The following is a 12,321-nucleotide window of genomic DNA, read 5'->3' on the forward strand; positions in this document are numbered from 1 at the left end:
ACTAGTGAAAGCCTGCATGCAGCAAAGAAGACCCAACACAGCCAAAAATAAATACATACCTACATTTATTTTAAAATAAATACATACATGGGCTTCCCTGGTGGCGCAGTGGTTGAGAGTCCGCCTGCCGATGCAGGGGACGCGGGTTCGTGCCCCGGTCCAGGAAGATCCCACATGCCGCGGAGCGGCTGGGCCCGTGAGCGATGGCCGCTGAGCCTGCGCGTCCGGAGCCTGTGCTCCGCAACGGGAGAGGCCACAACAGTGAGAGGCCCGCATACCGCAAAAAAAACAAAAAAAAACATACATTTATTTTAAAATAAATAAATAAATAATAAAAATAAAAAGGTAAATAACAAAGTAATTTCTCAGACCACAATGGAATGAAGTTAGAAAACAATAAGGAGAACTGAAAAATTTTGTGTAAATTAAACAATACTCTCAACCAATGGGGCAAAGAAGAAATCACAAGGAAAATTAGAAAATACTTAGAGATAAATGAAAACAAAAACACAGCATTCCAAAACTTACGGGCTACAGCAAAAGCAGTGCTCAGAGGCAATTTATAGCTGTAATTGCTTACATTAAAAAAGGAAGATCTCAAATAAGCAATCTGACTTTACAACCTGAGGAACTAGAAAAAGAACAAACTAAACTCAAAGCTAGCGGAAGGGGGACTTCCCTGGCAGTCCAGTGGTTAAGACTCCGCGCTTCCAACGCAGGGGGCGTGGGTTCGATCCCTGGTCAGGAAACTAAGATCCTACTTGCCACATGGCGCAGCCAAAAAAAAAAAAAGAAGCTAGCAGAAGGAAGCAAATGATAAAGATTAGAGCAGAGATAAGTGAAATAGAGAATAGAAAAACAATAGAGAAAATCAACAAAACCAAAAGTTGGTTCTTCAAAAAGATTAACAGAACTGAAAAGCCTTTAGCCAATTGTCTAAGAAAGAGACTCAAATAACTCCAGCCAGTAATGGAAGTGGGGGCATTACTACCAATCCTACGGAAGTGAAAAAGAGCAGAGGGTACTATGAACAGTTGTATGCCAACAAACTGGATAGCCTAGATGAAATGGACAAATTCCTAGAAACACAAAACTTACCAATACTGAAAAAGAAAATTTGTAAGACCTATAATTAGAAGATTGAATCAGTAATCAAAAATTTTTTAAAAATCAAAGTAAAATACACAAAACATGAAATTTACCATTTTAACTATTTTTAAGTGTACAATCCAGGGGCATTCACATTGTTGGGCAACCATCACCACTGTCCAGCTTATGAACCTTTTCATCATCCCCAACTGAAACTCTGGACCCATTAAACAACGATTCCTTCCTTTCCCTCCCTCAGTCCCCAGTAACTTCTATTTTCTGTCTCTATGGATTTGCCTAGTCCAAGTACCACATAAGCTGAATCATACACAATTTTTCCTTTTGTATCTGGCTTACTGCACGTAGCATAATGTTTTCAAGGTTCATCTATGTTGCAGCATGTGTCAGAATGGCCTTCCTTTTTAAAAAGCTGAATAATATTCCATCGTGTGTATATACCACATTTCCTTTATCCATTCATCTGTTAATGGACATTTGCATTTCCACCTTTTGGCTGCTGCAAATAACACTGCCGTTAATATTGGTGTACAAATAACTGTTAGAGTCCCTGCTTTCAGTTCTTTGGGGAATAAACCTAGAGTGGAATTGCTGGATCTATAGGGTAATTCTGTATTTAACTTTTTTTTTTTTTTGGCGATACGCGGGGCTCTCACTGTTGTGGCCTCTCCCATTACGGAGCACAGGCTCCAGAGGCGCAGGCTCAGTGGCCATGGCCCACAGGCCCAGCTGCTCCGCGGCATGTGGCATCTTCCCGGGCCGGGGCACGAACCCGCGTCCCCTGCATCGGCGGGTGGACTCTCAACCACTGCGCCACCAGGGAAGCCCTATATTTAACTTTTTGAGGAACTGCCATACTAGCTTCCATGGTGGCTGCACCATGTACATTCCCACCAGCAATGCACAAAGTTGAACATTAATTTTTACAAGTCTTGATTAAATAGTCTATTGTGTCTGGAGGAATTCAGTAAAACATAGTCCAGGTGGGAAAATGCAGCCTGAGCTGTGCCTGCCCAAAATGTTGGACTGTTGTATGTTCCAGCTAAAGGTAACTAGTGACCTGCCTATTATTGGAGAGTAAAGATTAAAGATTAGGTGAGTAAAGTATATAAAAATTGGGAAATTCCCTGGCGGTCCAGTGGTTAGGACGCCACGCTTTCACTGCTGAGGGCCCGGGTTCAATCCCTGGTTGGGGAACTAAGATCCCACAAGCTGTATGGCGCAGCCAAAAATAAAAAATAAAAATTGGTCTTCTTTCCCAGGAAAGATTGAACGGTCATGTTAAGGGTATTAGTAATGCTTGAAAATTCCACGATCCTTAGATCAAAAAGATTTCAGAAATATCAGAGAAGTAACTAGATCAGGGACCCCCCCCCGATATTTTATTATGAAAACTGTTAAATAAAAGAACTTTGGAAGAATTGTAGTGAATTCTGAATACTCACCAACTAAATCCTACAATTAACATTTTGCTTTATCACACATCCATACCTCCCTATCCATTCGTCAGTCTACCTTATTTTTTGATACATTTCAAGTAAGTTGCAGACATCAGTACACTTCACCCTTAAACACTTCAGCATGCTGGAGAGGGTATAGAGAAAAAGGAACCCTCCTAGACTGTTGGTAGGAATGTAAATTGGTGCAGCCACTATGGAATACAGTATGGAGGTTCCTCAAAAAGCTAAAAAGAGAGCCTACCGTATGATCCAGCAGTCCCACTCCTGGGCACATATCCGGAAAAGACAAAAACTCTAATTCTAAAAGTTACATGCACCCCAGTGTTTATAGCCAAGACTTGAAAGTAACCTAAGTGTCCATCAACAGATGAATGGATAAAGAGGATGATACACACACACACACACACACACACACACACTCACACTCACACAATGGAGTATTTCTCATCCACAAAATAGAATTAGGAGTTGGGGATTAAAAGATACACACTGGGCTTCCCTGGTGGCGCAGGGGTTGGGAGTCCGCCTGCTGATGCAGGAGACGTGGGTTCGTGCCCCGGTCTGGGAGGATCCCGCGTGCCGCGGAGTGGCTGGGCCCGTGGGCTGTGGTCGCTGAGCTTGCGCGTCCGGAGCCTGTGCTCCACGGCGGGAGAGGCCGCGGCAGTGAGAGGCCCGCGTACCGCAAAAAAAAAAAAAAAAAAAAAAAAAAAAAAAAAAAAAAAAGATACACACTGCTGTATATAGCGATAAGTAGTAATTCTTTCAATTAGAACAGACCACATGGTGTTAAAAAATGTTTACCTCGATGCACTATAAATTCTTCTTGTGTCTTTTAATTTTTCTAGATTTAAAAGACTAAAGAGTAGAATATCACACTGCTATATATAAAACAGATAAACAACAAGGACCTGCTGTATAGCACAGGGAACTGTAGTCAATATTTTGTAATAACCTATAATGGAAAAGAATCTGAAAAAGAATATGTGTGTGTGTGTGTGTGTGTGTGTGTGAATCACGCTGCTGTACACCTGAAACTAACACACCTTTGTAAGTCAATTATACTTCAGTTATAAAAACAAACATATTTGAGGGGATGAAACAGATACAAAGCATTCACTCAGTCAAGTTTATTGAGAATCTACCACGTGCTCAGCACTGTCCTCGGCAGTGACGTGAGAAAAATTACAAAACAAGATATCGAGGAGGGAAAAATACACTTTGCACTCTGTTAATCTGCCATCTTTTCCACGTTGCTTTTCCAAAGTGTTCTTGGGTCGTTTGGGGATATGTGATCTCCCTGCTTTTTCCATGTTCCCCTAAGGTTTCCAGCACTGTCAAGTTATGTGCCACTACGGCCATCCCCTAAAGAACAGAGGATGGGACAGCAAGAACAGCTTCCTGCTGATGGGGTAGTCAGGGCTGGGGTCCCATAGCGGGGTGGATATTTTGAGCGGGAACCCGTCAACCTCGAGGGCTCAGGGCACTCACAGTGAATCATAAAAAGGCCAGACTTGGGGAAGCCCCAGACGGGGCCCTGGGGCCCTTGCTCACCCCCTCCCCGGAAGACGTGCTTAAAGTGCTAACACTGTAAGAAAACAAGGCATAGCTGCATGCAGGCCTGGACGCACCAGACTTCTCACCTCCCATTTTTCCCCTTTCTTGTGCTAACACCAGGTGCTGGCACCACCAGGGCCCAGGCCAGAGGGGAAGTCTAGTGCCAAGTGAAGAAGTGGAGAAGGTCCAATGTATAACCTATGATGCCCAAGGGGGGCTGGGGCAGAGAGGTATGCAGCAAAGGGTACTGGTTTGTGCTTGGCCAGCGCTGCTGGGCCAGAGGTGAGTTCCTGTGCAAAGGGCAGGTTGGTTTTCTACAGCTAGCAGGGTCCTAAATTTTCCCTGAGGGAACAAAGCTGCATAGCATGGGAAGGAGATCCAGGACGTGCAGGGCCCTCCCAACCAGGCTTGCCCCATGCCTGCTGTACACGGTGCTGAGGAGCACCGGTGTGGGGCAGAGCTGCCCCAAGCCGACAGGATCATGCCATGCCACGCTTAGATGCTGGATGACCTCCAGGCACACCTGGACAGACAGCCCCATCCGCCTGGGCACAGGCAATCATGCAGGCCCTCAACCAGAGTTGGAACAAGGGCTTAGGTCCACCTGGCAGCCTTGCCAAGGATACCAGTGACCCAGAGGACAAGCAAAAGTGGCAGTGGCATGGCCTCTTCCCGTTGGCAATGTGGCCAGGCCTTGGAGGAGGACCGGGAGGGTGCCCAGGGGCCAAGAATGCACCCTCTGTCTTGGCCTCAGCTCAGAGCCAGATCTCATCACTGCTCACACTGGACACCCGATAAATGTAGCCCAGCATCGGGAGACGGATGAAACCTGCGGGCCAGAGATCCCAGGAGACTCAGTCACCCTCATTCCTTGGAAGTTGGGAGACCACTCTCTGCCCCTTGGGGATTCAGAGGCCTTTGGCACAAGCAAAAGGGCCGGGGAGCAGGGCAGTAGGCCCCTTTCCCATACCTCGGCTGGTGAGGAGGCCGCCGGGCTCCGGATCCAGAAGCTCTGGCTGGCTGTTGTCCTGAGCCATCTGCTGGTCCGCTGGTTTCCCTGTGGGGTGACAAAGGGCATGGTGCCCGGGATGAGGTGTGTGCCCAGCGGGGTCTAGACCCTCCTAAGGCCCAGGGTCTCTCTTTTTCTCAGAAGCACCTCCACAGATAAAGCTGGGGCCAACAGAGGGTCCTGGATGTACCTCTGGAGTCAGGAGTGAGGTCGTTGAGCTGCAGGTGGGACGGGAGGGACATGTTCTCCCGCGGCAGGCGCACGTTGTTGAGTTTCAGGTTGTTGGAGTCACTACAGGGCAGAAAAAGCCTTGGATGGGCCCTGGCACCAGCGGGCACAGACTCCTGCTTGCGGCCCGTTCCCGAACTACCAGAAAGCCCAGGATCCCCCCTGTCCCCATGCTGCCTCTCTATATGGCCCATCCACACAGCCCCAGGGAGAGTTACCTAGAGATCAGGGATGGGCGCCGGGAGGGGCCTGAGGAGAAAGAAACCACAGCAGTGTCTCAGTGTGCCCACCTGCTCTGGGCTCTGCCCCCTGCTCTCTTCAGGCCCAGAACCCTCAGGCAAGGGGTCTCTCAGATGCCCAGACTGACTTCCCAGTGCCTGGCCCTGCTACCTGGGATGCATGTGGTCTAAATCACGGCCATGCCCAGGAAGACCTGTCCTACCACTTGTCAGAGACGTTCTCCCCATGGCCTTGCTGCCCACCCCCTGACCTCGCCTCCCCTTCCCCAGCCACCCTCTGCCCCCGCCCTGCTTTGGCCCTACCTTTGGTCTTCTTCGCTTTCCTGCAGACCAGACAGGCCACCAAGGTGCTGAACCCCACCAGGGTGCCCAAGGCAAGCCCTCCAGCCACAACGATCCCCAGCATTGGCACTTCCACCCGGGTGGCCAGGAGCCCTGCAGGTCATTCTCTGGTTAGGTTCCAAGCGGGCAGGGCCCCCCAACTCTGAGATGCCACAGGTCACTACTCTGTCCTCCTTGCCCCAGGTGGCCAGGGACAGCTTTCACCAGACTCGCCCAAAAGGCAACAAGCCTTCCTGTTTCTGCACCACGATCCCACACCCATCCGAGGCTTTGCTGGGCCCGTGGCTGGCAGTGCTCACCTGGGGCCGGAAGCGAGGCGCTGGTGACACCCACGTCGTTGGTGGCCACTACGGAGAGGTTGTGTGGCAGGCTGCGGAGCTGCAGTTGTACGGTGTGTTTGGTGAGCCAGGGATAGTTCTGGGCATCCAGCACCAGGAAGTCAGAGGCGTTGACAGTCACCGGCCCATCCTGGTCGATCCAGGTCACGTTGGCAGGCGGGTTCGCACGCACCAGGGCAAAAAGGACGACCAGGAGGCCCGGGCCTTGAGCTTCCTGGTACTTGGCTCCAACCTGGGCAATCTCCGGCTTAACTGGTGCAAAGCAGAGAGCAGTATGTTCCCACCACAGCCCCTTGCACGCCTTCCCCTTCTTCCCAAACCCAGAAGGGAGCCATGGGTCTGGACCTCTCCTTAGCGGGCACTGGGAAACGGGGTGGCTGGGTCTGCCAGAGAGGCAGCATTTCGTACAAATGAAGATCAAGAGTATAAACACTAGAACCAAAACGTCAAGATTCGAGTCCTGCCTCTGCTGCTTACCAGCTGTATGACCCTAGGCAGATGGCTTAACCTCTCTGTGCTTCAGTTTTGTCGTTTGTAAAGTAGGGACAACAACAGTAACTACCTCATAGGATTATTGTGAGGATAAAGTGAGTTCGTATTTGCAGAGTGCTTAAGTGTTTTTTAAATGTCCTACCAGACCACTTGCCTGGTGGCTGCTGGGGGTCCCTGGGCAGAGAACCTCTGTCTCTGTCCACCTGAGGAGCACTCACATTGCACATTGAGGAGGACGGAGGCGTTGGCTGACCGGCCACTGTCTGGGTCTTGCAGGGAGCAGTTGAGCTCATGCTGGGCCCGCTGGGCAGTGACAGTGAAAGTGCTGGTGCCTCCAGAGAAGGCCTCCCTGCCCACGCTCAGCAGTCTTGAGGTGCTGGCCTTCTGTAGCTGTCCATCCAGGTACCAGGCCAATCGGGGGGTGCCAGGCCCCCCTGCCACCCAGCAGGTGAAGGCGTGGCGTTCATTCTCTCGAAGTGCCCGCTCTGCCCAGGTATGACCATCAATTTGTGGCGCCAACTCCCCCCAACCTGGAACACAGGGGATTTTGTGGAGAGCTGGTGGAGGCTTAGTACTGTTCTGTGACCGGGATGAGGTCCAGTTACAGAAGGGCAGCAGGCCAAGAGACAGAGCACCTGGGTTCTCTAACCAGGGACGGCTGGACCTTGGGGAGGTGGATGAAGGGAACCCAACTCTGGTGCCTGGAACGGGTACCCAAACTGAAGATGCAGGCAAGGAGGGGACAGAGGGGGACTTGACCGCACAAATGCATGGCCAAGGGATGAACAGGGGTGTACCTGAGCTCAGAAGGGCCGGCAGGAGCAGAAGTGTGTGCGGGAGGGTAGCTGGCCCTGGAGGCAGCGCCATGGTGGCCCCGGTCTGGGCCCCAGGCTGCCGAGAGAAGGGGTCAGGCCTCGATGTTAGCCAGGTGAGAGCAGACAAGCTTAATAACTGCTCCAGGAATTTCCAGAAACAAAAATAAACCATGCACGGAAACACAAATGTAGAACGGTCCACAGTAGTGAAGACAAGGACGCAAATGGTCGAGCCCAAAGGTCCAAACCCAGCCAGCACGTACCTGTACACCTTGCGGGCACAGAACTGAGCGCTGACCCCACGGGACAAACAGGCACACGCTCGCAGGTACATAGAAGCAACCTGCAACCGCGCAGCCCGCCCCGGGCCCAGAAACACGCGCGCGCGCGCGCGCGTAAACACTCGGGTACACGTGCCCCTCCCCCAAAGGGACCGTCCTTCTCCCGACCCCGGCTCTCTCCTGCCCGCTTCCCTCACCCACCTACGCCCCTTCTCCCCTCCTCCGGATTTGGGCCGAAGAAGAGAGGATCCGGGACGCGGGGGTCGCGAAGCATGCCCGCCCCTGCCTCGCCCCGCCTTCCGGTGCGGCTCACCTGGCTCACTCCCCGAGAGCAGCCGGAGCGACTGCTCAGGTCTGATGAGCACTGCAGTCATCCGCAGGGGCTCGGGCTGCGCCAGGCAGGGCCAATCGATGCCCGACCTCGGCCCGAAGGACCCCTTCCCCCAGGGCGGCGGCTCCGGGACCACGTCCCGGGCCTCGCAGACGGCCTCGCGCGCGGGGGATACTTGAGCGCCCTTCCCTGCGGGGACGGCGGAGGATGCAGACACAGGCGGTGGCTGGGAGAGCCGGCAGGTTTATTGGTTGTGGGCGCCCCCCTTCCCCCACGCCCGCCCGCCGGCGGCTCAGCGCCGGTCGCGGGGCCCGCGCAGCTGCCCCATCATGTCGGCCAGCATGCGGTTGCACAGCGCCGCGTAAGGGTTGAGCAGCACCAGCTGGCGCCGAGCGAACGGGCTGCCCAGCCGCGCCGCCCGCTCGAAGTCCCCGCGGGCGTCGTCGTCCCGGCCCTGCAGTCGCGCCACGAGCCCGCGCTGCACGAAGCTCTGGCGGGCGGCGCGACCCCGGCCGCCGCTCAGCGCCAGCGCGCGCTCCAGGTCCTCCAGGGCGCCTGCGGGACCGACGGACAGGCGGGGGTCAGGGCCGCGGCCAGCAAGCGATCCGGCCCCGAGTGGAGGCTCTGGGGTTCGGCCGTTTACATCCCGCCTAGACTTGACCCTAGAGATCGGTATCGTTATTCCCTTTACGCAGATGAAGACTGGAAGAGTTGGCAAGACTCGGCCTGGGCTGCACAGGCATTAGTGGCAGAGCTGGGACTGAAGTCCAGGTCTCGCCTTGTCCGTGTTATTTTCCACCATCTGATACATCAAAACACGGACGGAGGGTCACTACATTATGAATCTGGCCCTGTTGCCAGGCACGCATACGTTATTAACCATCCATCTACCATGTGCCAGGTGACTGACTCCGAATCCCAGAGTCCAAAAACATTAGAATTAACTGACAACCATGTCTTATACAATAAAGTCCTTTTTTTCTCTCTCTTTTTTTTTTTGCCGCACCGCGGGGCATGCGGAATCTTAATTCGCCGACCAGGGATTGAACCTGTGACCCTGCAGTGAAAGCGCAGATTCTTAACCACTGGACCCCCAAGGAAGTCCCTCTCTAACTTTTGAAGACATTTCTCTCCTCTTTTCCATTGATGCCTTAAAACCGCTTCTCTCACCTGTGTTCTCTACTGCCTGCCTCTTCTCATTCTTTATTTCCATGGTCTTCATTATTTTGTATCTCATTTTCTTTGAAAGAGGTCTTGGAGCCAGAGCTGACCTGCAGCATTTTGTTTTTATCATCCTCATAAATACTTGGCTTATTAGGCATCAGAGCTGTGAACTCAACCTCAGGCAGCCAGCTGGTATCCACTGTAGGGTACCGAGCTGCATTTCTTTTTTTTTTTTTTTTTTTTTTTTTTTCCGAGCTGCATTTCTTCTGGGATCTGCTTCAATTCACTCAAGTTCTCTAGTCTATAGCGCCTGGCGGGGCAGGGCGCTGGGGGAGCGCCAGCAGCATCCTACAGCAAGGCTGATCTTCCCTGCCCTCTCTCTGTGTGTTCTGGTCCCCGGAACTCAGCAGAGGCTCTGCTCCCCATCCTGACTGGTCGGTTGAGAAGCTTTCTAATCACAGCATTCCTTGGTTTCCCTCAGAGGAGCTGGTCAGGAGGAATTGAAGGCCTTCTCCAGGCAGAATCCCCTCTGATGCTGTCTGGGGTTTTGGTCTGCAGGCTGTCCCAGCGGCCTTTATGGCCCTGCTCTGCCAAAGCCAGGTGGCGGACAAGCCTGGGAAAGGCCCTCAGAGTCCCCCAATATTCCCAGAATGGAGTCCAAACTCCTCAGCCTGGCATTCCTGGCCCCAGGAACACCTCTACCACCACGGGTCTCGATAAGTCTAGTAGTTCCCAACTAGGCTTCTGTGGTTTACCCTTTAGTTGAAACCCGTTAGTGATTCCCGGTGTTTTCAAGACAAAGTCCGATCTCGGCCTAATGTTTGCAGTTGTTCACTCTCTGGCCCCTGTTTACCTCTCCAGGCTCTGGAGAGGCTCCATTCTTCCAGCACTCCCTTTTCCAGCCAGATTCCCTGTACCTGTCCACGACTTCAGGACCTCTACAGGCCGTGCCTTCTCCCACTCCCTGCCCTCCGTCCAGCTAACGCCTACTCATCCTTCAAAACTCACCCCTCAGGAACAGATCCCATGCTGAACCCTGTCAGCTTGTTATGCTGCTATTATATTTATGTGTCTGTTCTACCCTCTAGGCTGTGAGCTTCTTGAGAAGCAGTGTCATGTGGGGATTAAGAGCACAGGCTCTGGAGCCCTGCCACCTGGACCGGATCCCAGCTCTGCCGCTTCTCAGCTGTGTGAGTAGGAAGCTACTTAACCTCCGTGCCTCAGTTTCTTCATCTGTAAGATGGAGATAACGATAGCACGTACTTCTCAGGGTTGTTGTGAGGATGATACGAATGACTACAGCTCACATGTGAAGTGCTGAGTGCCTGGCGCACAGTAGTTGCTGTAGGCGCTATAGTCCTCAGCACCTAGCCCACTGCTAGGATGGTAGAGGCTCTCATTAACTTTTTATCAGTAAGTAAATGGAATGCAGTCCCCCTGACTCTCACAATATCCCCGAGCCCACAGTATGCCTCTTACGGGTAGAGACATAGGTTCCAGAGGGGCTTAGTGACTTCCCACGCCCCATGCCCAAGCCCCACAGACACACCGTCTCTGGTCTGTGCCCTCCCCGGCCCCTCTGCACAGGCTCCAGGGACTCTCCCCTCACCTGCCACGTCTCCCTGGAGTCGCCGGGCCTGGGCTCGGTTGCTGTAAGCCGAGGCCCTCTCAGGCAGCAGGTTGATGGCTTGGCCAAACTTCTCCAGGGCTGTGCTGAGGTCGCCAGCCTCTGCTGCCATCACCCCTTGCAGCTCCAGGGCCTTGGCCTGCTCCAGCTGTGCTCGAGGGAAAACTCCATCTGTGCCAGGGAGGGAGCCAGGAGGGGACAGGTGTGCAGTTGGGAGCAGGAAGCAAAAGCCACCTGGGGCTTTGGAAACCTGGGACACGAGCCAGGGCTGACTGGGCAGGGGTGTAGGTCACAGCAGGAGTCAGATGCAGTGTTTGGGGCAGGGGGAACTGAGGTCAGCAAGGCAGAGAGCTAGCACTGCTTAAAGTTCCAAAGGGACCTGGGAAAGGGGCCTTGGTTGGCTCCCCACTGCCAAGAGAATGAAACCCAAACTCCTTAGCCTGTAGCTAAATGATTTCCTCAAGGTCACACCGCCCATAAGCACAGCTTGGATTTGAACCCAGGTCTTGCTGGCTCTTCAGCCTCTGTTTTGTTCTACTCCACTGCTTCCAACAGGAAGGCCTCCATGACATACCCGAGTCATGAAAACCATTTCCAGTGTTTATCTCAGCTTTTCAGCCTGAAGTTTCATTAAGGCTTAGGTTTCACTCCTTTAGAAACAAAAGGCATCAAAAACCCCTGACGCGGAAAGCAGGCCCCCTTAGGGGCTGGTGGAAAAGCCAGTGAGCGCACTCGCTCTGGAAGAATTAGCTCAGGGCTTGGCTTGTAAGGTGTGTGACACTGAATACTTGCTTAGGTTGGAGACGTTTAGCTGAGCCACCCCCTGCCCTGTTTCTTTCTTCCCCGCTGTGGAGGGTGACATACTCTGTTGTGACAAAGACGTGAGCTTTTCACATGGCCCCTCTCCCCATCAGCACAGTTAAGCTTGGACCATGGGGTGAACTGAGCGGGGAGGTAAGTTCAGAGGCGGGTGGTGGAGGAGAAACCCGGCTTTCTCCTCTGGGCACAGTGACTCTTGCCAAGACCCCGTCAGTGCACTGAGGATCAGCAATCATCATCCAAGGGTCGTGGAACAAGGGCCCTCGTAAGACCACCTACCTCTGCCACCCCAGCGAGGCAGCAGACCAGCCAATGTGGAGAGCTATACTCCAGGGTCGAATACTGACCTTCATCTCCTTCTTCCTTCTCTGCTTCCTCTCCCAGGTCCAACCCAACAATGTCTCCAAACGGAGTGTCGGGGTTGAAGATGGCCTGCAACACTGCCTGATCGTTTGGAGTCCCCATGGTACTCAACTCCAAAATCCAAAAAGGTGACTCCCCGTGAGAGGGAGGAA

General features: G+C 52.9%; 2 protein-coding genes across 5 annotated transcripts; both read right to left on the reverse strand.

The window, feature by feature from the left end:
* Window positions 1-3,677: 3,677 nt before the first annotated feature.
* Window positions 3,678-8,096, reverse strand: TMEM25 (transmembrane protein 25). Of its 4 annotated transcripts, XM_065881911.1 has the most exons (9): window positions 7,848-8,096; window positions 7,567-7,660; window positions 6,988-7,299; window positions 6,239-6,529; window positions 5,901-6,032; window positions 5,577-5,607; window positions 5,321-5,421; window positions 5,092-5,178; window positions 3,678-4,950 (listed from the first exon to the last, which is right to left on the reverse strand). In XM_065881911.1, the coding sequence occupies exons 2-9, from the start codon at window positions 7,634-7,636 to the stop codon at window positions 4,877-4,879; spliced, it is 1,098 nt and encodes a 365-aa protein (XP_065737983.1). In that variant the 5' UTR covers window positions 7,637-7,660; window positions 7,848-8,096; the 3' UTR covers window positions 3,678-4,876. The 4 variants fall into 4 exon arrangements, with proteins under 4 accessions (XP_065737983.1, XP_065737985.1, XP_065737984.1 ...); XM_065881913.1 differs by lacking the exons at window positions 6,239-6,529; window positions 7,848-8,096 and having other exon boundaries at window positions 4,877-4,950; window positions 7,567-7,636; XM_065881912.1 differs by lacking the exons at window positions 5,901-6,032; window positions 7,848-8,096 and having other exon boundaries at window positions 4,877-4,950; window positions 7,567-7,636.
* A 324-nt stretch (window positions 8,097-8,420) lies between these two features.
* TTC36 (tetratricopeptide repeat domain 36) lies at window positions 8,421-12,321 on the reverse strand. Its single transcript, XM_065883034.1, has 3 exons — window positions 12,154-12,321; window positions 10,970-11,158; window positions 8,421-8,751 (listed from the first exon to the last, which is right to left on the reverse strand). Exons 1-3 carry the CDS (start codon window positions 12,269-12,271, stop codon window positions 8,489-8,491), a joined length of 570 nt encoding a protein of 189 aa, XP_065739106.1. The 5' UTR covers window positions 12,272-12,321; the 3' UTR covers window positions 8,421-8,488.

The sequence above is a fragment of the Phocoena phocoena genome, chromosome 8 (assembly GCF_963924675.1).
Source record: "Phocoena phocoena chromosome 8, mPhoPho1.1, whole genome shotgun sequence".
NCBI lineage: Eukaryota > Metazoa > Chordata > Mammalia > Artiodactyla > Phocoenidae > Phocoena > Phocoena phocoena.

What these genes read in the sequence shown, in the direction of transcription:
- TTC36 (XM_065883034.1), bottom strand. Translation starts at nt 12,271, where the DNA reads ATGGGGACTCCAAACGATCAGGCAGTGTTGCAGGCCATCTTCAACCCC. An exon ending in GAAGGAAGAAGGAGATGAAG is followed by an intron (nt 11,159 to 12,153) that starts GTCAGTATTCGA and finishes TCCCTGGCACAG; the next exon opens with ATGGAGTTTTCCCTCGAGCA. An exon ending in ACTCCAGGGAGACGTGGCAG is followed by an intron (nt 8,752 to 10,969) that starts GTGAGGGGAGAG and finishes TCGGTCCCGCAG; the next exon opens with GCGCCCTGGAGGACCTGGAG.
- TMEM25 (XM_065881911.1), bottom strand. Translation starts at nt 7,636, where the DNA reads ATGGCGCTGCCTCCAGGGCCAGCTACCCTCCCGCACACACTTCTGCTC. An exon ending in CGCCTCGCTTCCGGCCCCAG is followed by an intron (nt 6,033 to 6,238) that starts GTGAGCACTGCC and finishes AATGACCTGCAG; the next exon opens with GGCTCCTGGCCACCCGGGTG. An exon ending in CGCCCATCCCTGATCTCTAG is followed by an intron (nt 5,422 to 5,576) that starts GTAACTCTCCCT and finishes TCTGCCCTGTAG; the next exon opens with TGACTCCAACAACCTGAAAC.